The following is a 26,936-nucleotide window of genomic DNA, read 5'->3' as shown; positions in this document are numbered from 1 at the left end:
CTGGTGATTCAGAGGTGACACCAGAGGCAGAGGGGAGGCTGCAGGACTCAGTAAATGCAATCAATAATGCATCCATTGCAGGAGCGGGTGGAGGGTGATGGAAAAGTGGAGCCAGGCCAGGGCTGCAGGTGCCCTGGGCGGCGGTGAGTGGGGAGAAGAGGCAGCTTCCTGTGGGCATCAGGGTGGCCCCCTGGGAAGGTGAGATGCCTGGAAGGACTGGGGTGCAGCGAGAGCAGCCCCTGGGCAAGAGTGTGCCTGGGTCTTGCCAACAGGGAGAACCCATGTGGCTGCCGCAGAGTGAGAAGGGGTCTGAACAGGGACCAGACGAGCCTGGATTTCTAGACCATCACGGAGATCTGGGTTTAGACTGAATCAAAGGGGAGCCGCTAGAGGATTTAGCAGGGGCTGCCGTGTTGACGAGTTTGACACAGGCAAGGGTGGAATCAAGAAGAGCCCCGGGAGGTGCTGCCATCCGGGTGAGACCCTGGCAAGAGGACCGCCAGGTCGTGGTGGGCAAGAGCTGAGAACCGGATCTGTCACTAAGTGGAATCAATGAGATGTACGGATGAATGGGGGAGTTGAGTGTGACAGTGACGTATGTGTCTGGGTATTGTCCTATGTGAGCCAGCAGGCTTTGCTGTGACCAGAATACCCCACAAGAACAACTTAGAAGAGGTCTCAGTCCAGAGACAGCCGACTCCATGGCTCTCCGTCCACGTGTGGTGGCCCATCATGGGGAAAGGCCCCGGGGAGGAAAGCTGCTGGCCCAGGGTGGGCCTATTAGCAAGGGCCCTGACACTGCACCGAGAGGTGCTGCCCACACCAGGCAGGAGACAGATTAGCCATCTGGACAGGATGTTATTAAATAATGTCTACTTTTATTAAACGTAAGCAAGTACCTCTGGGAGAGACACTCACGTCCCAGATTAGAGCATGAAATAGTGTAAGGCAACACATTGAAATCCAGCACTTGGGCAGACAAAGAGAACTGCATGAGGTGGAGCTGGGCCCATCCCCGGCAGCTGTGGCTCTTGTCGGTCAGGCCTGGGTGAGCCGCTGTCTCTTTCTTCCTTCCTTAGTTCTAGGTGTCCCCTCTCCGATCCATGCCAACCTGGGATGGGCCTGGGCTCAGTCCTGAGGTGGTTTACTTTTCTGGGTCCACCTTCTCTCTACTGGTGATCTCGATTAGTCTGTAGTTTTAAAGACTCGCTAAAGTTAATGACCTCAATCTCTCTCTCTGACTCAGACCACTCCTCTGAATTTCTTGGATGCGGCTGGAAATGTATCATCTTCAAAATTGAAAATACGACCTTCCTCACAAACCACGGGCTGTTTTTCTTCATCTTAGTTAGGGAGAATATGATCTTTCAAGTTGGTCAAGGCACAACTCTCAAAATCATCCTTGATGCCTCTTTTTCTCTTACTCCACATCTAATCGGCCCATCTTACTGGCTACTGTATGAGTTCCTTTTCTAATCAGCCATTTTCTGTAACTACAACAAAATACCTGAGGCTAGGGACTTAATTTTTGGTTGTTATGACAAAATACCTGAGAAAAATCAACTTAAAAGAGGAAAGATCTATTTTGGCTCACAGTTTCAGAGGTTTCAGTCCAAGGTCATCTGGTTCCTTTGCTTTGGGTGGAACCAGGGTGGGGAGCATGTGGCAGAAGAGGCTGCTCACCTCATGGCAGGCAAGGAGGAAGAGAGAGAGAGAGAGAGAGCAGGCCAGGGTCTGAGGACAAGGTACGTCTGCGAAAGCATGCCCCAGTGACCGACCCCTTCCCACCAGGCTCTGTCTCCTGAAGTCTCCACCAAGGGTGCCGCCACCTGCCACTGGCCCTTTGCACTCCCCGTATCTCCACCAGGATATTCCTAGCTCCAGGTATGCACGTGGCTTGCTCTTTCCCTCAAAGGAGCTTTCTATGACCACCGGCTCCAAGCTGACCCCCCCCCCCAGCTGCTGCTCCACAGACTACTCAATTTAACATAGGTAGAATCGTGATGTGGACTTTCATATGGAGTTTCATCACCGATTTGCCTGGTGCTGACCCTTTTCCCCTCTCCAGAAAATCCTCTCCATGAGAGCAGGAATCTTTGCTCCCTGAGCTGAACAGTGCCCGGCTCACAGTAGATGCTCAAAGTGTGGGTCCAATGAATGAAAGCACCGGTGAATGCATATTTGTTGAATGAAGAAATGAGTGAATGGCAGATGCCACCGACGTGCTTAGGAACCTGCCAGACTGCAAACTCCTCTTCTTGGCCCTCAGAGCCCTCTGTGCCTGGCCGTCGTCCCCCCACTTACCCGGCACCCTCCTCCCAGTCGGACTCTGCGGGCAGCCCTCTGCCTGCACCTCCAGCTGAGCTCTGCCCTGTGTCCACCTGCATCGTCCTCCCTTCCTCCCCGTCCTCCCCGCCTGCTGGAAGCCCCCTCTCCCGCCTCTGTCCTCCCCAGGGCCAGGTGCTCGCTCCACCCCCTGCTCTCGGAGGCCACAGGGATAACGCCAGTGTTGTTGGTCACCCTGCATTTCAGACCTGCATTTTGTCTCTGCTCTCCGCTCCCAAGGGTGTGTGCCACTGTGGCAATTTCCGGGGATCTCTTGCAGTACCCGGCGTATCATTAAACTGTTATTCTGCTGTGGGGACAGACGAGGCAGGGCACCAAAGACAGCCAGAAACCATTTTATTTGGCTGCAGCCAGGCTCAGAGGGCACAGCTTTTGCTATAATCAATCAATCCCCTGAACCCTGAGTTCAGGGAGTTTCAGAGTTTAAGGGGAGGGGCTCAGAAGTTCACATAAAAGCAGCTTTTTCTTTCACTGTTGTGGGCAAGTTAACCCTTCAAGGACCACACCTGAGAAGGGGAGAGCTTCTCCTCCCCTTTCTTTCCTCCCCCTGCCAGCTGTTACCATGGAGCCCAATTGGTAACTTATCTTAAAAATGTAGACATCTCTGTGAAGCCCAGCTCAAGGCCAGAGGCCTTGTTAAAGGATTTGTCGTTTTTATCACATTTGGCATTTGCAAACACTTCTACAAACTACTAGGCTGGATACATGTTTGTGAAAAACAAGCAAAGGGGCGTCCAGCACCTGAACTGCCGACTTTCCCCAGACGGCTGGCCAAGTAAAACAGAGCATCAGGAACATAGGGGGTTCACCCACGCTGAACCCTTGTCGAGACTCTTTTGCTCAGAGTCTTAAAATCAATCATGGTGAAGATTTCTGGAGAAGCTTAGTTAGGATTTTTGGGGGAGGAGAGGGCTCCTCTTCGATTCAGTAAATAATTGTAGACAGATAACAGAAGAAGGGGCTCTAAGTGCTCCTTGACACAGTAATATGATAATTACCAGATAAAGATGTTGATCTCTTTTTAAGGTTAGGAAAAAAAAAATTCTGTTAAGGACTGAAGTTTCAGTCTCTCTAGGAAAACTCAGGCCACTAAGCAGGAGGCAACACCCATCGCCTTTTCCCCAAGGACAGAGAGGCATTTAGAAAGCCAACGCCACATCTCTGTATTAATCTATGGCGTCAGATGTTTTATTTCATAACCGAACATGGAACAAAACAAACTCATAATGAGACATTCAGACTCCCTGGTTTAACTGAAAGAGCTCTGGTGACAGACACATTGTGTTACCTTTCTGTCACTGTGACAAAACCCCTGGGGCAGTCACCTTATAAGGAGGAAAGGCCTGCTCTGGCTAGTGGTTTCAGAGGCTTCGGCCCTTGGTGGCTTGGCCTTGTGTTTGGGCCTGTGGTGGCAGTACATCATGGCAAGGGCACGTGGGTACAGCAGGCCACCCACCTCGTGGCAACCAGGAAGCCAAGAGAGAAAGGAAGAGACTGGTGTCCTGAGTCCCTTTGGCAGTCGCCCAGTCACCTAAGACCTTCCACTGGGCTCTACCTCTTGAAAGTCCCCCCACCCCTGCCAACATTATCACAGGCTGGAGACCAGGACTTTAGCGCATGGCCCTCAAGGGGACACTTCCCAACCATGGATGAGCTTAGACTTGCATCTTGCCAATTTCTTAGCAAATTTAATCTTTCTCAACTTTGGTTTTTCTATTTGTGCCAGGCAGATATTTCTTACCTTAGAAGGATGTTGTGACCATGAAATGAAATGACATATAATGTATCAGAACTCAAATGGTCACTATTATTACAGCTCTAAAACTTAAGAGCTCTTATTATGTTCCAAACAAAGAGGCCAAATTCAAAATTCTCCCAAATAGTGCAGAGTCCTGACGTTCCCCCTGGGTCTGGTTGTGCCCCTGTGGTGGGCTGGCCCCAGGATCCCTTTATCACATGCTTCAACTCACAAGGTCAGGGCCTTGGAAACGGGAAGGACAGACCCCGGGTATGTGTACCATTCACCCCCATGTGCGCACAGGGTGAGAAGTTCAGAAGGTGGTTTTCAAAAGAACTCCGGTTCTTAAGTGGATCACGCGGCCTGCTCTCTGATGTTGAACCTCATTGACATGAACTTGGTGTCCGCTCTTCCTCAGTCCGATTTTAAGTGAAGGGGCTTTCCCCATCTAGGTTAGCTCCCTGAGGAGTGGGGCCCTCGTGCTCACGAGTGAGCACTGGCTGAAAGCTTCCGCTGATCCAGCTCTCTGTTCAGATGGAGCCTCTCATAGTGACAATGACAGTGTTCACTCTGGCAAAGGGTGTCACTGCTGGACTTTACTGGGCATGGTGTTCAAGAGACACCCCTGGACATGTTCTATGTACAGATGTATAAAGATATCCCTGGGCCTTTAGTAGATTCTGTAAAGTACATTTTGGTGCCCAAGTTTTGGGAGCCTGGGCTTTCCAATCAAATACCAAAAACGCACTGGACTTGGAGCGGGAGGAAGGATTCTTTAATGAAAAATTCTGTTGGATGTGTTTGCAGATGACCTCGCTGTCTCTTTTTCCCTGTGCCGCCTCCTCGTACTGTTGTGTTTGGAGACTTTCTGTGGCTTTAAAATGTTGTGAAGTCAGAAAATTCACTCACATTTCGACTTGCACCTGCCACACGTGTCTCCTCTGTCCTGTCCGACTGACCAGCCTTCCCACCTGTGGTCAGCGCAGAAAGTGCCGACACTAGTGCTCGAGTCTACAGCGTGTCTGCTCTAATGCTGCAGATGGGCTCCGTGGAGTCTCTGTGAGCAGAGAGAGGCTCAGCGCTGGCTCCTTCCGTCTTCTGGGAAGCTGGGATTTCCTCACACCACAGGGCGCTCTCTGACGGGAGCCCCTGGGCTGAGGTGCTGATCGATCTGTTAGTCAGCTTTTCATCACCGTGACCAGAAAGCATGATGAGGACAACGCAGAGGAGGAAAAGTTCGTTTTGACTCCTGGTTTTTCGGAGGTTCTGTGGCTGGCTGACCCCACAGCTCTGGGCCCAGTGAGGCAGAGCATCATGGCGGAGGGCATGGAGGAGGAAAGCTCTCAGGACACGGCAGCCAGGAAGCAGAGAGAGCTCTGTTCACCAGGGACAAGTACAAACCCCCAAGGGACACCCCAGTACCTACTTCCTCCACCACACCCTCCCTGCCTACAATTACTGCCCAATTAATAATCAGTGGCTCAACCCACTGATTAGGTCATGCCTCCCTGATCATTTTGCCTCTGAATATTCTTGTGTTGTCTCACATGAGCTTTTGGGGACACCTTGTATCCAAACATAGCAGTGTGCTGTGTGGCTGCTGTGAAATAATTTCAGAAAACCCTGACTCAAACCAAGAAGCCAGGTTTCAGGCTGTGACCATCAGGCACAGTACCACTTTGTCTGTTGGAAACTGGTGGTTCTTGCTGCTGTCCACCAAATAACTGCAGTTTTCCTCCTGAGCACAGGTAGGACTACACCACTCAGCCCCTATGAGGTTAGGTGTGGCCGCAGACCTGCTCCAGATAATGAAATCTTAATGAGCAAGTGATTTGCCATTCTCTGTGTCTCTCTGCCTTGGTAACTGGGAGTGTTGCCAGAGAGTAGCTCCTGCAGGTCCCAGAGTGCAGAGGTAGAGCCCCTGCAGGTCCCAGAGTGCAGTCGTGGAGCCCCTGCCAGCCCTCCCCCCTGTGCCACTGAAGTCAGAGAACCTGGGTGTGTTATGCCACACAGCTTAACCCACTCAGGGGCTAGTGCTCTGAGCCATCCCACACAGACCTGAGATACAACTCAGTCTGTAACAAAGATGAATTTCCCCCCAGGCAGAGGGATTCCCCGCCAAAGAGGCAAATATGTAATTAGAAGGGCGAAATAGAAAAGCACTTGATGACTTTCAGAATGAACTGTTACAAGTATTTCTTGCAACCGTTTTTCCTTCTGTATTTCAGATGAAGATCTTTGACAAAAATAAAGATGGTCGGTTGGATCTTAATGACTTGGCAAGGTGAGTAGTGTGGAAGTGAGGACACGGATTCAGAGACACCTTCCTAGGGGTCTGAGGACAACATGCTTTCAAAATGGGGGGTCAACGGTCACCTGGAGGGCAGAAGATGATGTGCTTCTTAACAAACAAACCCCTGTTTCTGAATCTTTGGGGGTGACAGATCCCTCTGTGAAGATAATGAAAGCCCTTTCCCTAAAAATGTACAATGAGTAACATTTTCATGGAATTTTGTGAATGGACAGGTCATGAGCAGATCCTGTCCTCAAAGGTCAGACATTTATGGCCCCACATTGGGGCTGTGACCAAAAAAAAAAAAAAATCATCTTGAATCCATTCCCTGGCTTTGGGAATGTTGAACAGTTGGCCTAGGACACAGCTGACAACTGAGCCAGACAAGTTATGTGCTCTGTTCCCAAGTGCTGGAGAGTCCTCAGTGGGACATCCGGTGCCTGAAGGGTAGACATGAAAGAGGACAGGATAAGAGCAGAAGTGACCGGATTGCAAAAGTGCTGGCTGTGAGCCTGGGAACATGACATGTGTCGGTGCCACTTTGTGTATCAGGCTGCTTTTCATTGCTATGTTGAAATACTTGAGGTAGGCTGCCTCGTAAAGAAAAGTGATTATTTAGCTCACAGTTTTGGAAGCTGGGGGTCTAAACAGCACATTACCGGCTCTGGCAGGGTCCCCCTGACCGTGTGACATTGTGGTGGGCGTGTGTGTGGATCTCCACGTCTGTGCGGACTCTTTCCTTCTTATAGTGCCACCAGGATTCCATCAAGGGAGCGCCATTCAATTGAGCTAATCCAGTCACTTCCCAAAGACCCTCACCTCTAAACACCAGAGTTGGATTGCTTCCACCCTCCTAATACCACTAACGCAGATGTTGGGGGTCCACTCCTGCGGGAGTTGTACGTGGGGGACAACCCGGTTAAAGCACAGCCGCTTGTTCTGTCAAGGCCAGCTGAGCCCAAACAATGTGCAGTAGGTCCCTGAGCAGATGGCTAGAGTCACAGTCATAGATCCAAGATACACAGAGTAACCACGACCCTACGGGCAGGAGCCATGACACCAGCGTTCCAGGGTCGGGCTGGATGGCCACAGCAGTGGGCAGCTTCTGGCCAGCTGGGAGGGAGGATTCCAGGGACTGTAGGCAGGTTTTCAGAGACGAGGAGATATTGTGAGGATGTCACAAGCAGGGCAGAGTTCTGTCTCTTAGCACATGTCACCTGGGGCAGCTGTCTCTCCCTGGTAGCGGCTTGTGCCCTGTTTTGAGGGACATCTGGGAAGAGGAACACACCTGGAAGAATCTCCCCTCTAAGGACCCTGACACGGCTGCAGTACCTGGATGGACTTCTCTCTGTGCCTCTCAGGGCTGTGGGGCAGCCTGAGTGTCCTCCCTGCCACTGCCCAGGCCCTCATCCTGATTTGGCCACTGGATGCAGAGGATCAGAGCGTTTCTCCCAAAGGCCTGGGGCAGCAGGGGTCACAGCCCGCAGTCCTGACTCTGCCCCCCCGCTTCCCACTGATTCTCTTGGCCAACATAAGCCTGGCCCCTGTCCAGAAGAGGTCAGGCAGCCGGGAAACAGTCAGTCCTGGGAGGAAAGTGCCAAGGTCCAAGAGATTCCTTCAACACATGGCAGTCATGGTGAAAAGGGAGTTAATCAATTAATTTTATTTTTTGTGTATTAATTTTTTTTATGTGGTGCTAAGGACCGAACCCAGGGCTTCATGCATGTGAGGCAACCGCTGTACCACTGAGCGACAACCCAGCCCAAAGGAGAGTCTAAGCCTCGTCACTCCTTCAGCAATGCTTGCCTCTCCTGGGCATTTAGGACAGATGGAGTCACACGGGGCACGGCTTTCAGGTCTCCTTCTGGCATTTGGCATAGCGTTTCCAAGGCTCTTCTGACTTGTAGCATGATCCCATCTACATTTCTTTTTAGGGTCTACTAATATTCCAGTATGTACACACTCCATGTTCCCATCCATTACTCCATGATTTGGGGTGTTTCCTCTTTTTAGATATTAGGAGTGTCACTAACCACCAGTGTTTCTGTACAAGCTTGTGTGTGAATACACATCTTAATTTTCTTCATTTTATTCCTGTGAGTGGAATTTTGGTTCATATGGTAATTCTATAATTTTATGATAAACTGCCCAATGGAAACACCAGTTCCACACCATCTCAATTCCTATAGATTTGGAGCAAGGATCTAAAGTGAGATCCTCCAATTTTGTTCTTATTTTCAAGTTGATTTTGCTTATTCTGGGTCCTCTGCATGTTCTGATGAATTTTAGGATCAGATTGTCAATTTCTGCAAAAAAATAAAATAAGGTCAGATTCTGATGATTTTGTGATTTTGTTGGAATCTCAATTTGAGGAGCACTGTCATCTTAACAGTACTGTGTTCTGATTGAGGAACATGAGCTCTCTTGCCTTTTGTTTGGGTGTTCTTTAATTTCTTTCCAAAATATTCTGTTCTTTTCAGTCTCGAGGCTGCATCTGTGTTGTTAAGTGTACGTTCAAGTTTTTTGTTCTTTCTGCTGCTGTCTGGATGGAATGGCGTTAGTTCCATGGGTTTTGCCCAATGCTAGTGAACAGAGGTGCCTTGAATTTTACGGGGAGATCTTGTGTCCTGCACCCTTGTTATGCTATTTATTAGCTTTGATAGTTTCTTGTTTTGTACTTTGGATTTTTTACATATAAGATTGAGTCATCTGCAAATACAAATAGCTTGACTTTTCCCCTTCATTCTGTTAATGTCTGCTTTTAATGGAATATTTTATCCACATACATTTAATCTGATTCCTGATAAGATAGTATTTATATTTGATAAGATAGTATTTATAAGATAAGATAGTATTTATATTTGCCTTTTTTATTTGTTTTCTCTGTTATGTTTTTGTTTTTCTATTACTCCTCTGTGTGTGTCTCCTTTAAGTTGAATAGATATTTTCTAGTATACTATTTTAATTCCTTTATTATTTCTTTTACCATATACATTTTAAGTTATTTTTTGAGTTATTCCTCCTCTCAGGGAATAAGATTACAATTAACCTCTAAATTTAGAACAACATAATTTGGATTAATCCTAAGTTAATTTCAAGATTTTACTGAAACTTTGCTCCTATATAGTTCAAATCTATTCTTCAAATCCCTGCCTACTGTTTTGTGTTATTCAAATTACATCATTAAACATCATGTACATCACGTGCCTATCAACAGGTTTTGTTTTTTTGAGACAGAGTCTTGCTCTCTTGCCTCAAACTCCTGGCCTCAAGGGATCCTCCTGCTTCGGCCTCCTGAGTAGCTGGGACTAGAAGCATGCACTACTGTGCCTGGCTCATAGATTTTTAATTATTGCTTTATGAAGCTCTCAGATTTTTACTTATGACATTATGAAACTGTCTTTTAAAAGAGATAGAAAAAGAAAGTTACACACAAAAATTACATTTCTGCTTTTTGACTTGTGTCTGTAGTTACCTCTGCGGCGGTCAGTTTGTCGTTTCTCCATGTGGATTCATGTTTCTGACGGGCGCCTCTCATTTCCGTGTGTTTTCCAGTGTTTCCTGAGGGCTATGTGCACACCATTCATCCATCTTACCAAGATTAACCTCTGTGTGTGTGTTTTCTAGAATAAGCATTTCCTGGATTGCTACAAGAATTTGGTTCTTTTCCAGAGTTTTGAAAATGTAATTATTTCTTTCCAGTTTTCTCTTTGCTTTTATGGAGAGAGGATTTTCATGAGCCCACACTCAGCCCCTTCCCACCACAGTCCCTCCAGGGCAGTACTGACGTCCATGGGTCTCTCCGTCCATCCCTTTGCCTGTTCCCGTGAGGCGGGATTCCTGAAGGCCCAGCACCGCGCTGTTCTGCTGGCTTCCCGGGAAGCCGCGGAGTCGTTCCTCATGTCAGAGGTGTGGAAAGAGTGAGAGCTGATGGAGCTTCATGTGGATTTTATTTTATTTTTCCCCCTTAGAATCCTGGCTCTCCAGGAAAACTTCCTTCTGCAATTTAAAATGGACGTGAGTATGCCTTTCCCTAGATGAGTTGTGCCCTTGTTCCTCTGCGCCTTGGGGAGGGAGAGAGGAGGGGAGGAGGCGATGGTCCTTCTTTTAGCTTACTTAGACGCCGACGAGGCTCAGAGTGGAATCAGTGACCTTGAGGGTCACTATTGGAGGTTTGTAGAGGTGCCCAGGACCAGGAGGACCAGGCTGGACTGACTGGATGCTCTCTCCACCCCAGGCCTGCTCCACGGAGGAGAGGAAGAGGGACTTTGAGAAAATCTTCGCCCACTATGACGTCGTAAGTGTCTCCCTGCGCTGCGATGGCCTCCGTGTGGGCACATCCTACCCACATTCCTGAACTCATGTGGCCAGTGGCAATCCGGCACGCGTGTTCTGAGGCCAGGGGTACCTGCTGCTCCTCTAGGGATGTCCAAGAGCTACGTATAAATGGGCCAGAGCATGTTTACAGTTGGAGGGGGATGAAACCACAATGCCTTTTTTTTCCTTCTATCAAAATTAAGAAAGTTTCTCCTTTATGTGTGACTAAAAGTCCATTTATAATCATATGCTCATAAAAACATACCAACAAACCTCCCCATGTCCAACCCGAGGAAATGGAGGCAAGGCTGCACCTACTTGGCCATAAGAGCGTTTCTGTCTCCAGGACCAACTGTGTGGTCATAGTTCCGGGAGAGAAAAGCAGTCTAATGCGCCAGGTGCAGTTAGGAGATGGCCTTCTTGAGGACAAGCAGGATGACAGAGAAGGAAGAAGGCAAACAGCAAACCGGGAAGGCGCAGGCAGCATCCCCCGGAACCAACCCGGCTGGATGTCTGTGTTCTTTTCTGAGAGGAAGAGCTTCAGGGTCAAGGCCGAGGCTGCCAGGGTCCCAGTCACCTTAGGGCTTAGCGGACGGTGATCTGGGGCGGGTTTCTCACCTCATCGGCCTCCAGGAGCCGTGTTCTGTTCTCTGTAAAGGTAGAGGATAAAGACAATAAACTTCCTACCTAATGCAGTCGCCATGTTTATAGTGCTTGGAAAATACACTAAGACATGGGATTTCCAAAATCGTACATTAGAAGCTCAGGATTAAGGAAATGTGAAAAGAATGGACACTTTGCTATCGCTGGGATGTTAGAGAACAGATATTTTAATGTTTTGTGTTTCATAGACATCCATGTTTATATGAGTTATAAAAAGGGTAGGAAAAAAATAGTCTTATCTATAGATCAACTGACAATTATAATGGGTTCACTCCGTATAGGCTCCCCTGATTTACTCTCTGTGTTTCCCTAATGACCAAGCCACTGCTCAGTCATAAAATGAAATTTTAAAATGTCAACCTATCCTTCAAAGGGCCAATAGGGTGTGCAGTTGCAGCAGTCTGAATGGAAGATCGGAGTTTGGGAGAGAAGCAGCCAGTGAATTTCACACGGATGCTGTTTCCAGGAGCTCAGGGACCCAGACCTGCTGCTTCTCACGTGGTGACAGGGAGCTGTCTGTAGGGAATTCCTCCAGTGCACGGGAACATCACGTTCCACAGGAAGGACATACGTTGGATCAGGCCATTTCTAGATCAGTTTATGGCTGCAGAGGAACACCCACTTGGTCTCCTCACCCACTTTATTCTTGAACCTTTTAACTTAAGAAAATGCTGCTGGGTGATTGGATCTTTTTATCTTTCAGAGTAAAACTGGAGCCCTGGAAGGCCCCGAGGTGGATGGTTTTGTCAAAGACATGATGGAGCTGGTCCAGGTGATGTCCCAAGGCTGTGGGGGCGGATCCTGTCAGGGACGGGGTTGCTGTTTTGGTTGATTCCGTCTTTCACTGTGGGGGTGAGACAGAAGGCTAATGGCAGAGAGAAAACTCTAGAGGTGTAGTATATTTGAGAATCTTTAAGAGTCTGTGAAACTCAAGAGACCTCCTCACTTTCTTAAGGTTAAATTCAACTCACATGAAGTTATTATAGAAACATCTTTTTGCTTTACCAAAATAACTCAGTATTACTGTATATTTTACTATTTTATTTTTTAATTGCAGAAGATCACTTCTAACTCCCCAGACTTGGTTATTAGAATAACTAAAATAGAAACAAAATTTAATTTCATATAACAAATCTCATATTTGGGATTGTAAATTTTTTTTTCTCACCAAGGGCTTTCTTTCATACCTAGCAATTATCAAGCATTTTTTTTTTTTGAATCCCAGAGGGTTGATTGGCTGCATAATCTGCATAAGCAGGTAATTTCCAACTCCTTCTTTTCCAAGGGACTGTGCAGACAATGGATTCAGCATTTCTGAACCCAAGGCCCTTTTTTTGAGGTTTGTTTGGTATACAATGTATCCTTGTTGGTTCAGATAGCTACAAATTAGAATAACAATTATCAATCACTTTTGAAGCCCCAGAGTTCTTTGCAAATCTTATTTAAACTATGGAGCCTTGAAACAGAAAAGTGTTCAGATAATCAATTTTTGCACAAGTCTCCAGGAAGTTCACTCCCTGGGACTCAGGCAGTTCTTTCTTCTGTTAGTCGGGATGACTGGGCTCCTTCTGTGAGGCCTGACTCTTGTCAGTCCTGCCTGGCTGGTTCCTGTCCTCTTCTTTCCCCCTTGACCTGTTTTCCCTGGTGGTGACACTGAGGGCTCTTGCACCACCAGAGCTACCGATGGGCCCTTGTGTGGTATTTCCCTTTGCTTTGGTTGCTAGAGGAAAACCCCGTTCTTCTCATTATCTGTTTAAGAGATGATGTGACAGAAACCAAGTCCTCACTGGTGGGACATTAAAGATGCATGCACCAGGAAGGGCCAGGCTGGGGCTTTCATTTGCTTTTGATGGGATGCGTGGCCTGTGAGCCTGGCTTGGAGGGTGCCCTCTCCAAAACGGACTCTTCATCTTACACAATAGGCGCAATAGTATCTGATTCCCGAGTTTTCACGATGACGAGGAATGATGTAAACACCTGTCACAGTCCCTGGGTGACAGTCAGACTTCCCAAAACGATCGGCTCATTTGAACAAAGCAGCTGGAATCTCTGGAGCACATTTATGAGCTTGAGAACAGTTAACACTCAGGAGGGGATTTCTCGAGAGCTCCAGAGACTGTAAAACTCTCTGCATATTGTAGAAAAATATTGGAAATAAAGGAAGAAACGAGTTGAGTAGTCGAGAGACTCTAGGCTGGGGATTCAGGTTCTAGGCTGAGTGTTCTGGGTCCCAGGCCGTGACCCCCAAGGTGACCTTGGCAAGTCATTTAGCATCTCCAAACCTCAGTTTCCTCATGCAGAAGATGGGAGTCACCATAGATCCCACCTGCATAAGGTTGACATGAAGATTATAGAGGAAAACCTGCATAATGTTGTGCTATTTCACTGTTATCTAGGATAATAAGCCGTTACTGAGAGATCAGTAAATTAGCCGTTATACAGATCTCACAAATTGATCTGGAAGCTATTAGCTTTTATAGCTTTAGTTATAGCTTTTGACCTTTGCTATTTCTGATTTTTCTAAAAGAAAGGCCAGATATCTATATCTATATTTCCTCTCAAAAATCACCACTTTTCAGCCTGGATAATCTTCATAATTTTCAGTGATTCTGCCCTTGAGTCCTCACTGTCTGGCAATAATTTCCAAAGGCCCGAAGGTAAAGGTGGAAGTAAAACTCAACTCAGAAACAGAAGAGACATTTTTTTCCCCCCGAGAGAATTAAAGAGAAGGGAAAACTTGTAGCTCACAGAGCAGTTACAGTTATAGGAACAGAAGCCGGGATGGGGTGCAGGGGAGCTGCATGGCTGCAGTTGGCCACATGAGAGCACATGGGGAAAGGCTGAGATGGGTGTGCAGGATGAGTGAGCCTGTGCTGGGCAGGCCGGGCTGCTGATCTCCACTCTGGGCTTCCTGGGCATCCGTCAGGCCAGCGGCAGCCCCTCAGCTCCCTCCTCATGAGGAGGCTGTTTGTAATCTCAGAGGGGCTCCCCGAACTCAGTGTGTTTCCACATCATCGTCCCCTCCTGCTGTGGGCAGGAGGATGTTTGGCAGGAGGGGACAACACCCGACCTAGAGGCCTGAGTCTAACATGTGCCTCCCCTAAGAGCTACCCTGAGCACGAATGTGCCTTTCATGTTTAGTTTATAAAGGTGACCCATACATCACTGGGGGTTGGACCCTGGGGACTAGGGGAGCATTGGACCCTGGGGACTAGGGGAGCAGTGGTCACTGGGGGGGTGGAACCAGGGGACGAGGGGAACAGTAGAAACTGAGGCATTGGACCTGGGGGACTAGGGGAGCAGTGGATACTGGTAGGCTGGACCCTGGGGACTAGGGGACCATTGGGCACTGGGGGGTTGGACTCTGGGGACTAGGGGAACAGTAGAGATGAGGCATTGGACCCTGGGGACTAGGGGAGCAGTGGACACTGGTAGGTTGGACCCTGGGGATGAGGGGAGCAGTGGGGGATTGGACACTGGGGACTAGGGGAGCAGTGGACACTGGGGGTTGGACCTGGGGACTAGGGGGGGCAGTAGACACTTGGTTTGGCAGGAGTGCTCCTTATGTTAGAGAATTGGAGTGCACAGGAAAGGGAAGTGGTCTGATAAATGTACGAAGGCCACTGAAGGACAGAGTCATCAGTGATTCCGTTGATCTGATTATGGTGCACCTACTGTGGGGGAAGAGGCCGGTCCCGATGGTCCCCCACTTCCCAGGATTCAAGGGGTCAGATGGCCTTTCTTCAATTAGTGATCCCAGATCCATCCCCGCTTCCTCATGGAGTGGATGAAGGAAGTTGTGGAAGATTGTGGGCCTGCCTGGGTGTGAATCCTGGTTCAGTGTGATGACTGGGGACAACCCTAAGCTAGTCCCCTCCTCTGCACAGTAGGGATGAAGGTGGGCACAGCCTCATGGGCTGTTCTGAACATGGGATTAATGTGTGTAGAGCCCCTACGTCGGGAACCCTGTGGGCTCGTGTTGGCAACTTGCTGAGACCAGGGTCCCAACAGCCTCAGGTGAAGGGTCTCCACTGATCCGTGGACTTCTGAGCAGTAGCATTCCAGTCTCTGACTCACAGTGGGATGCCCGGCTTTAAAACAGAACTCAAAAGGCCCAAGGACAGGTCCCCTGGGTCCTCACCCACCACCCAATCACACAGAGGTACCTTCCACTTGCCTCAGGGAGGTAGCATCTTGGCAGGAAACAAGTCTATGATTCTCTTTTTTATTTGCAGTGCTGGGGCTCACACTCAGGGCCTCGCACACTCTGGGCCAGCGCTCTACCTCTGAGCTATGTCTCCAGCCTGATATCCTTCAATTAGAAAAATCAAACTTACAATAATTTGAACGAGGTTAACGAGGTTAATACACTGCAAATTGATTCAGGCTATCACGTAAATGACTCCCATGAGTCTTCTAAAGGTGAAGATTTGCCCAAAGGACACTGGCAGGGTGCCATAGACCATAGAAAAGCTGTCATAAGGTCACTTATGGAGCTAAAGTCAAACATCCCAAAGGAGCTCACCGCACGGGGCCTGAGTGCAGGTTGCTGTTTGGGGACTCCAAGCCATCTCCTGGGGACAGTCATATCCCTGTCTTTTACTGATACCCAGGGAACCATCCCTTGTGTGTCCCAACCAAGACCCTCTTGACAAGGGTCCCATCTGGGTCTCACAGGGCACCTTTGACAGAGGAGCAAAGTGGGCCAGACGATCTGCTCCCAGGCTCCTTGTCCTCCTGATGTCCCCTGAAGCCCTCCCCAAGCTGTGGGTCTGTTCCTCCTGCTCTGCCAGCTGGCTCCTGGTTTCTGCTGTTCTCGCCCCTCCTCCCTACTAAAAACCTGCTATCAGGGACAGTTTGGGTGTCAGTCACCCTGCTGGAAAGTGCAAGTGGGCGTGTCTCCATGCGCCGTCTGGTTAAGGATCAGGAGTTCTTGATCCCTAGTCCCCAGAGTCCAACCCCCCAATCTCTCCTACTGAGGTTTATTTTAGAGGTCCTCCCATCCAGGAAACCTTGGGGGCAGGGATGAGGTGGGGGGCTCTTCCCAGGACCCCTAACATCAAATCCTGCAGGCAGAGCTTTTCTCTCTTCTTCACAAAACCACGGCGGAAACCCAGGGCTTGGCTGGGCTTCTGCTGGGCTGGGTCTCTCTTCTCTCTGGACACTGACTTTTAATTTAGATTCCTGGCCATCCCCACAGCAATCCTGCAGAAGAACAGTGCCACGGGGGAATGGGCTCTTAACTGGGGTCAGAGGCCGTGGGGTGACGGATGAGGCCCAGCCTCCAGCCGGGCAGGACCTTTGCTCTCCCTGAGCCTCTGTCTCCCAATCTGTAAAAGGGGTGCGATTGTCTCCCTCCCAGCCTTGCTGTGAGGGCCAAGAGAAACACGCACCTGGGGAAGAGCTCTGGGTTCCAGCATTGCTTGACCTTCTCAGACCTTCGAGCTGAGGCTTTCCCTAGTGGACACGCATCCTTTGGAGTAAGACCTCTGTCCCTAGCTCAACATGAAATGTAAAGCACTGGATTTCATCCTCCACAGCCCTTCTTTCAACCAGAGGCACAAAGCCTCCCACAGGGAGTTAGCAGAACATGGCTCCACTCTCTAGGGCCAGGAAGGAGCATTCTGTGATGCCAGTTCTCTGCTTCCAGCAAAGTCTCTTTATTATGATTGCTCATGAGACAGACTTCCCATGAGAAAGCCATTTAGAAATACAAGTCTTTTTCTTTTTTCTATTTTTTTAAAATTTTCTTTTGCCTGGAGGGACAGGCTGAGGAATGAAGCCACTGGAGAGGACTTTTCTCTAGCAGTGCCGGCTGGGGTGAGGGGACACTCTGGGCTCCCAGACGGAGGGTGCTGGCTGGGTGATCAGGGAGGACACTGTGGGTGGAGCTGCCCCGTGGACCTTGCTTGTTGACCTGCTCCTTTTGTCCTCTGCAGCCCAGCATCAGCGGGGTGGACCTTGATAAGTTCCGGGAGATTCTCTTGCGTCACTGTGATGTGAACAAGGATGGAAAGATCCAGAAGTCGGAGCTGGCTCTGTGTCTTGGGCTAAAAATCAGCCCCTGATCTTCACCCAGCTCCACCTTTGCCTGCGTGTCCCTCTGTGCTCCTGCTGTTGAAGTTGTCCCTGGGCTTTGCTGCTGGGGACCCAGGGCAAACTTCTCCCCTACGCGTGGCGCTCTTGGTGAGGGTGGGGAAGGCCCTCCTTCCTCTCCAGAAGCCCCCGTGCAGTGCTGCTTGGTGTTGCTTTGCCCTGGAGCCTGGGCCAGCCTGCTGGTCTGCTCTGCTCGTCCCTCCCAGGTCTGGATGGCTGGGCCTCAGGCCGGTCATCTCCCGCTCTCTTCCTGTGGCTTTCTGCTGAGTCGGCCGAGTGTGTGGCACCCACAATGTAGAGATTTCTGTGTGAAATAAATCTGCAATTGAAAACAAAGGTGTCCTGGTCATTGCTTTTGTGCCACGGCCCTCGAAGTGCTCCTCTGATGGGTTGTGGACAGAAGCACCTGTTTACCTGGGGTGGGTCAGGGGCAGCATCCTGAAGGAGCCCGCTGACCCCAGTGAGCGGGCCTGAAGGCGGAAGCTGCCAAGCATCGTCTTTACTGGGTGGGGAGACCAGGACGCGCATCCTGGGTTTGTGCCCACGTGCTGGGTGAGCAGGCCCGGCCAGGCAGTAGGACTACAAAGGAACCTGGAGAAGGACTCCCCGGTGGCTCAAGCACCTGCCCCCCACCCCCATGCCATCCAACAGCGTCCCTGGTGAGTCTGGAGCACGGAGCCTTCTCTGCTGCCCGGTTCTTCCCGTGGGCCCCTGTGCATGCTCTGGCCCTCCGGCAACTCTGCCGCTTCACTCTGGAGCTCAGACTTGTCCCCGTGAGAGGTCCCCGGGGGGAAGAGGGGAGGAGAGATGGCTGTGAGGGGACCCTGCTTTCCTCTGTCTCAACACTTCACTCCCCATGGCGACATCCTGGCCTGGTCCCGGCTGCCCAGGAACCTCGGGCTTCACGCAGCGTCCTGGGCACAGCTAGAACGGCCCGTTACGAGCCCCTCATCACTAAGAGCCCTGCCATTCACGGGATCCCCGTCATCGGACCCAGGTCCTAACCCTGTTCTCTGACCCCAGGTCCCCTCCCTCCCCATGCAGATCATGAAGGTTAGTGGGGAGACGTTTCCCAGGTAACTCAAGCAGCTGCGTAATAAGAAAAACCACTGTGGGTTCCTGTCCAGAGCCCAGGCCCTCTTCCCGTGCTAGTTTCATGCACCGTCAGGAAACATGGCTCCCCACAGTGGTTTGGCCTTGCTGTGGATCCCCCGCAGCCCAGGACATTGCCCCGAGTCTGCATCCTTCATTCTGGGGTCACACGTCACGAGAACTGAGAGTCCAGGAAGCAGCATGGGGCAGGTGATATGCCAGCCACTTCTTCTCGTTGCCCTGGTGGGTGGTTGACCCCACACACAGCCTTGGAAGGACAGACGTCCATTCCAGGGCCAGTGCTGCCAAACCCACAAGAAGGAAAATGTCCATGTCCGGGAAGCCGCGTCACTCTGCAGAGCAGCGATCCCTCTTCCTGGTCCCCTCCCTGTGGTCTTGATAACAGGATCCATTGTCTTACTGCAGTTGAGTTTATTTTATATTTATTTACTGCGACACCTTTTATGCTTGGCATGATAAATTCTACTCTATTTGTCACAAATGTATTCTTCTGTTTCTATTCTTTTGAACTTTTTAATTGTGGTTTTATATATCATATATATATATATATATATATATCTTCTAAAATATATGTATCTTCTAAAAATCAACTTTTTAAGTGTAAAATTCAGTGGCATTAATTACATTCACCATCTTGTACAACCATCACTACTATTTATGTCTAAAATTTATTCACTGCCCCAATAGGATCTCTACTCATTAAATGACACCCTAATCCCCTTCTCTCCTAATCCGATGCTTCTCTTGAATCTTCTTTCCTTCTGAGACATTCCAGATCAGCTGCGTCAGACAACTGCCCTTTGTGTCTGGCTCCCTCACATGATGGGCTGGTGATTCTTCCCCGGGCAGCCAACAGCAGAACTCCATTCCTTTTTATGGCTGGATGATATTCCACGGTGAGGAAGGTCCACGTTTTGTTTGCCCATTCATCGTGGGTGAACATTTGGTTTGTTTCCACCTTTGGGTTATTGTGACTAAAGCTGCAGGACACGCTGGCACGTGTGTACCAGGGTCACATTTTGCAGCTCTGGTGTGTGTACCTAGCAGCGGGACGGCTGGTTCCCGTAGTCATTCTGTTGATCATTTGGAGGAACTGCCACACGTTTTCCACGGAGCTGTGACATCTCACACCAGCCACGTATGAGAGTTCCAGTTTCCATCTGCTGCTCCTGAACACAGCTCTTTCTGGAGCTGCCCAAAATAAGTGCTGGGCCAGTGGCCGGACAAGACCCACTTCCCTGACTTCGGCTGCACTGGAGGATCTTGAGGGTCTCACTCTGCAATGGCTGCACTGACCTCTAGCTGGCCCCTCTCCCTCCTTGCTGCAGGCAATGCAGGTAGGGGTGGCTGGGGGGAGGTTTTCTTTCAGGGATAACCGTCCAGATCCACGGAGGGCAGCCCCCAAGGCTCGCAGGTGGCACGTGGCTGAGACTCCACCAGGAGCACTCAGACTGTCCAGTCCAGCCAAGCTCTTCCAAGCACCCGAAGTGAGGGTGGGGGAAGATCTTCAGGTAGAAAGAGCTGGGCCGTTCCACCCGAGCAGTGATCTCTCGCAGAAATCACAGACCTCTGGGCCGCACCCAGACAAGACGGGGAGACAAGCAGCCTCAGAGGCCTGGCTCGATGAGGCTCGGCTTCAACTCACCTGGGTCTGGGTTCCTCAGGGCGCACGCAGGTCTTCCCAGCAGCAGGCAGCCAGCTTACTGATGCTTTGTTGGGCTGAGGACACTCAGGGTCATGGGCACTTCCAGGAAGAGCTTCACGTGGCCCAAGTTTCCATCTGACGGAAAAAGCCTGCTTCCATTCCCCCCCCCCCAGTCTTCTCCTCCTGGGCCAGCCTGACTGAACCTTCCCTGGACACCAGGTCTCTGGGCTCTGTTTCCTCCCGTGCTCTAGGACAACTGCTGGCTGCTGTCCTCTTGATTGCTGGCCAGCTGCACCCTCCCTCCCAGCAGAGCCTGCTCCCGCACCCTCCATTGCCATTTTCCTCCCGATTCCTATCACCCTTTAATTAATACCGTCTCAATTCCTGTTCTTGTGCTCTTGTGTCCTCTGTGTGACTCCATCCCTCCATAGGTGGGAAGCTCCAGCAAGATTTGGAAACCTGCTGTGGGCTGTGACTAGTGACTGCAGCTCTGCTCCTACGCCAGCGCGTCTCCACACCGTGCCCAGTGGGAAGAGCCCCCGGGAGGCTGGCCACCTGTAGTCGGACCTAGTTCTGACTCCCTGGCTGTTTAGCTGGGAAAGCATCAGCTCATCTCCAGACATCACTTCCTCATCTGCAAAATAAGAACACCGACTTCCAGGAAAGCCCCGGTGGGAGGCATTGGGCAACTCCTCCCCAGGCCCGGAGAATTTTATCAGCAATCCTCAAGCACATGAAGAAGTCAGGGTATGTCTGGAGAAATCCTCTGTGGTTTTGATTCCAGCTAAGTCAGAATTATAAAACAATTTTTTCCCTCCCTTCACTTGCCTAAATAATGATAACAGTGATGATGATGATGATGATACTTTTCAGGAAGAAAACGTTACTGACAAAATGACAAAAGATAGCTATGATATTTCTCCGTTTCCCCCCCCTTCTCTCACTTCTGGTTGTTTGTAGAACAGTTAAATGCCATTATTAATTAAAACAACAGCTTGGACGTTAGCAGAGTGCCAGCCTTAGAGCATGGAAGCATCTGCTCTGATGGAAGAGTGAGGGGAAACGTTTCCTTTCGCACTGAAACGGCAGATATTATGACTTACCAGTAACTAGCAATCAAAGACAGTTTGAAGCTCAAAGTTGCTTTTATGAGTCAAAATGCTCAATGGGTTCTGTGAATATGGCCATGTACAGTATCAGGGCAGACGCAGGCCATTTGGACAGAAACGTGCACCCAGCACTATAGATGCTGCAGTGCATTTCAGGTCAGGAAGAACCTGTACTAAGGAAAAGCCTAAATCCATGAGAAGAAGCACATCTGAACAAGGAAACCACCACCTGGCTGTCCTCGATCCCACGCCGCTGCTCCGTGTTGCTCCCATGCACAACCTGCGTGACCTCGATTTCCTCCTCTAATACACAGAAATAGCAATTATAGTACTACTTCGTGGTTGGTGAGGAGGTCGTAGGAGTGAACAGGCGACTGTGTGTGAAAATGCTTTTATGAAATACAGAGCTCTACACACGACAGGCAGGGGGGCTGGTCATGGTGGAAAGAGGAATGAGGCTCGGCACAGTCTCTCAACCCTACTCCGTGTCCGCACCTCACCCTTCAAGCACCCCCTTGCAGTGTCCAGTGGTCCCTCGGGTCTGTGCATCCGACGTGCACATGGGCCGAGCCTTGGCTTTACCCTCTGGGGCCACTGCAGGACTTGTTCTGCTCTTGGTCGCTTCCTCTCTCGAGTGTGTCCTGCTCTTAAACACAGAAGAGCAGTGAACCTTTCCACCTCCCCATGGGGCCTCATCAGGGCAGGAACCGAGGGACAGCTGGACTGTACCTGGCCTTGAGCTTCAGGAACAGCCTGGTGCCGAAGCAGGAGCTGAGGTGTGAACAGAGAGGGCTAGAGTGAGGCTTCGAATCATTTCTCTTTTATGAATCAGAAAATTCAGGAGAAAAAGCAGGAGACACATTCAGTTGTGAAGCAGGGAGAACATTTCTTTTCTGGGGTGCTCTGTTAGGAGATTTTAGGTGGAACAGGGGACATTCTCTCCTCTGGGCCTGAGCAGGGTTCCAGGGAGCTTTGACACAAGCTTGGATCCTGCTTTCCTTTAGTCCAGGTGGTGATTGTGTGATCCTTTGTTGAGCACGTAGAGGCTGCCAGCTGGGAGCCAGTGAGTACTTGCCCCAGAAGCAAATCTAAGGGGTCATGACATAAAAGCATTGATCAAGAAAAGCACTCCTACCTTTGTGCAATATTTAAGTAAGTCACAATGTGCAAACTATCTATGAACAAAAACACCAAATATTGAGTAAGGATCAGTATTACCGATTTTCACCTCAGCGTCATGTATCGGAGCCAGCTATCAATTTTGAAATTTTAATTAGGAAGGCAACTTTGCATTTTCTCGTGTCTTTCCTGCTAATCACCAAGTGACCAATTTCATACCCTAGGAAAGCTACAGGTCCTGGCCTACAAGTCTTTTGAAAGTCTAAGAACTTGGATGTTGGTGGACAAGACAGAGAAGAGGGAAAAGGATTTAGAGGGGAAAGCAGAGGATCTTGGAGAAGCAGGAGATCAAGCTGGAGCCCAGTAACAAAAGCATTCCCCTGGCTGGAATCAGCAAGAGAGTTCTTTGGGTCCCAAGCACTGGGGTTGGATGTGGCTCCAGGCAGAACTCTAGCAAGCAGCAGGACCTGGCTTCACATGGAGGTCACATCCAGGCTCCCTGTGTGGAGAGGAAGCAGGCTCCAGTGCCACATGGAGAGGAAGCGGGCTCCAGTGCATCCGCATCCTCCGCTTCACCTTCTCTGGGTACAAACGGCTCAGGTGGCTCGGGCGCAGCCTGCAGTGAGAGCCGGCCTTCAGTGACGGGCCCCAGTGAGCTAAGACACCTGTTTTGCGACTTTGCTTTCTTCCTCCATCTAAATCTAATGCCCATCTTCACCTGGCCGTATGGAGCCAGGCTCTTCTCTCCTCTTTGTTTTGCGAACCCATGGCAGAAACGTGGAGGGAGAGGTGTGGTGGTGTGGTGGCTGGGGCGGGAGGAAGGGCAGTTCTGTGGAAGCCCTCGCTGGGTGCACACGCTGGTGCCTCTGTTATAACTCTGAGTCACGCTGAGTCAGCCTCCATGACCTCCTGACAGTTGTACTGATGTGCAGGCGAGTGTTCCTGTGGCTAATGATAGGGCTCTGCTGAGCCAGGATCTGAGAGGCGTTCTCAGTGTCAGGATTATGCATCTGGAACTCCACGCGCAGCCAGAGGTGGAAGAGGCAGCATCTGGTGAGTCGACAGGGCTGGGAAAGAGGGCAGCCTGCAATTAGATGGCCACGCTGTCACCAGGGGGCTGGCAGGCCCTGTCTGCACGCTCCAGGGTTGAGCATGGCCTTTAACAGATGTGGAGGCTCAGCACCAGCCCCTGTGAGCTGAGCCTGAAGCTGGCGGCTCTGTCTCTCCACCTCTGCTTTCCCCTGTGTTTTCTGGGCTTCTGAAGGTCATTGTGGAGCTCTTTTAAGGAATCAAGTGGGCTGGATGATCCCATGGGTCAATTCAATCAAAATCATGCTCAGTTTTACTAGTCCCTTGAATATTTGCTGGATCTCTTTTTCCTTTTTGCTGTCTTGAACAGGAAAACTTCCTTTCTGAAGTTACCTTCACTGGGTACTCTGTCTTCTAGACCCAGGTGCTGCTCATGCCCAGAGGTTCAGGTGGTCCGGGAGAGAGGGGCTGCTTGATCTGTTCTATTCACTGTTCCCTCCGCCACATCCACGGCGCCCTAACCAGCCAGCCAAGGACAGCTCTTGCGTTTATGGAAGCCTGACCTTTGGTTACTGGCCCATCCAAGTTCACAGAAACCTTAAAGGGCTTGCTAGTGGCTGTGGATTTTATCCCCCGCAGCCTTAAAATCCACTTAGGGAATATGGGTGTTAACCAGGGGCTTCCTTATAGGGGTCCTATGTTCCAGCTTGGCTTATGTGACCCCTCTTCCCACTCTCCATACACGGACACGCGTCACCTCTTCCAGGAGCCCATCCCTGACTGTCCAGATGGAAGTGGTCGCGTGGACACAGCTGGTCTACAGAGAAAACAGCCCAGACAGACAGAGGGCTGGACTCCGTCCCAGCTGTGGAGCAGTCTCTGGTTCCCAGAATCAAAGTAACACAACCCACAAACCAGTTGGTTTAAGCAACTGAAGTGGATTGTTTCGTGGTCCTGGGGGCTAGAAGTTTGGGACTAAGGTGTCCTCAGAGCCGTTTCCTCCCGAGGTGGAAAGGGGGATCTGTCCCCAGGAGGGGGGATCTGTTCGGGGTCTCTCTCCTGGTGATCTTGGCAATCCCTGGGTGGTGGAAGCATCACCCATCTCTGTCCTCGCCTTCACCTGGGTCCCCATGTGCATGTGAGTCTCTGGGTCCAAATCCACCCCACCCTTTTTTTTTTAAATTAGAGCATTAATATTGTACATCTTATTTGGGTTTATTTTCACAAGATGAGAGACACAAGGAATTTGATTCCGATCCCATTCTCCCTTTCCCTTCCCTCCTCCCTCCCCATTCTCTCTCCTCTCCTCTATTGATCTTCTGTTACTCCTTTATTATTTATTTATTTTTGATGGGAATTTTCTGCATATACGTACAGGTGAATTTCTTTTTGGTACATTTGTATGTCTGTAATGGGCTATTGCTAAATTCTTTCCATGTTTCTATTTTTTTTTTTGAGTTTTTAAAAATATATGACAGTGGAATGCATTACAATTCTTTTACATATATAGAGCTCAATTTTTCATATCTCTTGGTTGTACACACAGTAGATTCACACCAATTCGTGTCTTCATACATGTACTTTGGATAAGAATGATCATCACATTCCATCATCATTAACAACCCCCTGTCCCCTCCCATCCCTCTGCATATCTAGAGTTCCTCTATTCCTCCCATGCTCCCTCTCCCTACCCCACTATGAATCAGCCTCCTTGTATCAAAGAAAACATTTGGCATTTGTTTTTTTTGGGATTGGCTAACTTCACTTAGCATTATCTTCTCCAACTCCATCCACTTACTTGCAAATGCCATGATTTTATTCTCTTTTATTGCTGAGTAATACTCCATTGTGTATATATGCTACATTTTTTTTATCCATTTATCTACTGAAGGGCATTTAGGTGGGTTCCACAGTTTAGCTATTGTGAATTGTGCTGCTATAAACATTGATGTGGCTGTGTCCCTGTAGTATGCTGTTTTTTAAATCCTTTGGGTATAGACCAAGGAGAGGGATAGCTGGGTCAAATGGTGGTTCCATTCCCAGTTTTCCAAGGAATCTTCATACTGCTTTCCATATTGGCTGCACCAATTTGCAGTCCCACCAGCAGTGTATGAGTGGCCTTTTCCCCCACATCCTCACCAACACTTATTGTTGTCTTCATAATAGCTGCCATTCTGACTGGAGTGAGATGAAGTCTTAGAGTGGTTTTGATTTGCATTTCTCTAATTGCTAGTGATAATGAATATGTTTTTCATATATTTGCTGATTGATTGTATATCCTCTTCTGAGAAGTGTCTGTTCAACACTGGTCAGAACAATTAGATGAAAGAAATTAAAAGGATACACATAGGAAAAGAAGAACTCAAATTGGCACTATTTGCTGATTATATGATTCTATACCTAGAAGTCCCTAAAAGTTCCACCAGAAAACTTCTAGAAATAGTAAATGAATTCAGCAAATTAGCAGGATATAAAATCAACACCCATAAATCAAAGACATTTCTGTATATCAGTGACAAATCCTCTGAGAGGAAAATGAGGGAAACTACTCCATTTACAATAGCCTCCAAAAATAAAATACTTGGGAATCAACTTAACGAAAGAAGTGAAAGATCTATATAATGAAAATTACAGAACCCTAAAGAAAGAAATCAAAGAAACCTTAGAAGATGGAAAGATCTACCTTGCTCTTGGATAGGCAGAATTAATATTATCAAAATGACCATATGACCAAATGCACTATACAGATTTAATGCAATTCTGATCAAAATTTCAATCACATTCCTCGTAGAAATAGAAAAAGCAATCATGAAATTCATCTGGAAAATAAGAGATCCGGAATAGATAAAGCAATCATGAGCAGGAAGAGTGAAGCAGGTGGCATCACTATACTAGACCTTTAACTATACTACAGAACAATAGTAACAAAAACAGCATGGTATTGGCACCAAATCAGACTGGTAGACCAATGGTACAGAATAGAGGACATGGAGACTAACCCACAAAATTACAATTATCTTATATTAGACAAAGGTGCCAAGAAGATGCATTGGAGAGAAGATAGCCATTTCAACAATGGCGATGGGAAAACTGGAAATCTATATGCAACAAAATGAAATTAAACCCTATCTCTCACCATGCACAAAACTCAACTCAAAATGTATCAAGGACCTAGGAATACAACCAGAGACCCTGCACCCAATAGAAGAAAAAGTAGGCCCCGATCTCCATCATACGGGATTAGGCCCAACTTCCTTAATAAGAATCCTGTGGTGCAAGAATTAAAATTAAGAATCAAAAAATGGGATGCACTCACACTAAAAAGTTTCTTCTCAGCAAAAGAAACAATCTGTGAGGTGAATAGAGAGCCTACATCTTGGGAGCAAATCTTTACCCCTCACACATCAGATAGAGCACTAATCTCTAGGGTATATAAAGAACTCAAAAAGCTAGACACCAAAAACCCCC

At 49.0% G+C, this 26,936-nt stretch overlaps 1 protein-coding gene across 2 annotated transcripts in view; it reads left to right on the top strand.

The window, feature by feature from the left end:
- The window catches only part of Scgn (secretagogin, EF-hand calcium binding protein), a 35,143-nt gene extending 17,374 nt beyond the window's left edge, over positions 1-17,769 (top strand). For both annotated transcript variants that reach the window (XM_058582023.1, XM_046452509.2), the window contains exons 7-11: positions 6,313-6,368; positions 10,349-10,394; positions 10,615-10,674; positions 12,061-12,129; positions 17,297-17,769. In XM_058582023.1, the coding sequence (XP_058438006.1) occupies positions 6,313-6,368; positions 10,349-10,394; positions 10,615-10,674; positions 12,061-12,129; positions 17,297-17,425 (360 nt within the window). In that variant the 3' untranslated portion in view covers positions 17,426-17,769. The remainder of the gene's footprint in view (positions 1-6,312; positions 6,369-10,348; positions 10,395-10,614; positions 10,675-12,060; positions 12,130-17,296) is intronic.
- The last annotated feature ends 9,167 nt before the right edge of the window (positions 17,770-26,936 follow it).

Source organism: Marmota monax, unplaced genomic scaffold, assembly GCF_021218885.2.
Source record: "Marmota monax isolate L192 unplaced genomic scaffold, Marmota_monax_Labrador192_F-V1.1 WCK01_AAM20220418_F8-fsc00141, whole genome shotgun sequence".
Taxonomy (NCBI): domain Eukaryota; kingdom Metazoa; phylum Chordata; class Mammalia; order Rodentia; family Sciuridae; genus Marmota; species Marmota monax.
The sequence above is the reverse complement of the archived record's forward strand: the minus strand, read 5'-3'. Positions and strand labels throughout refer to the sequence as shown.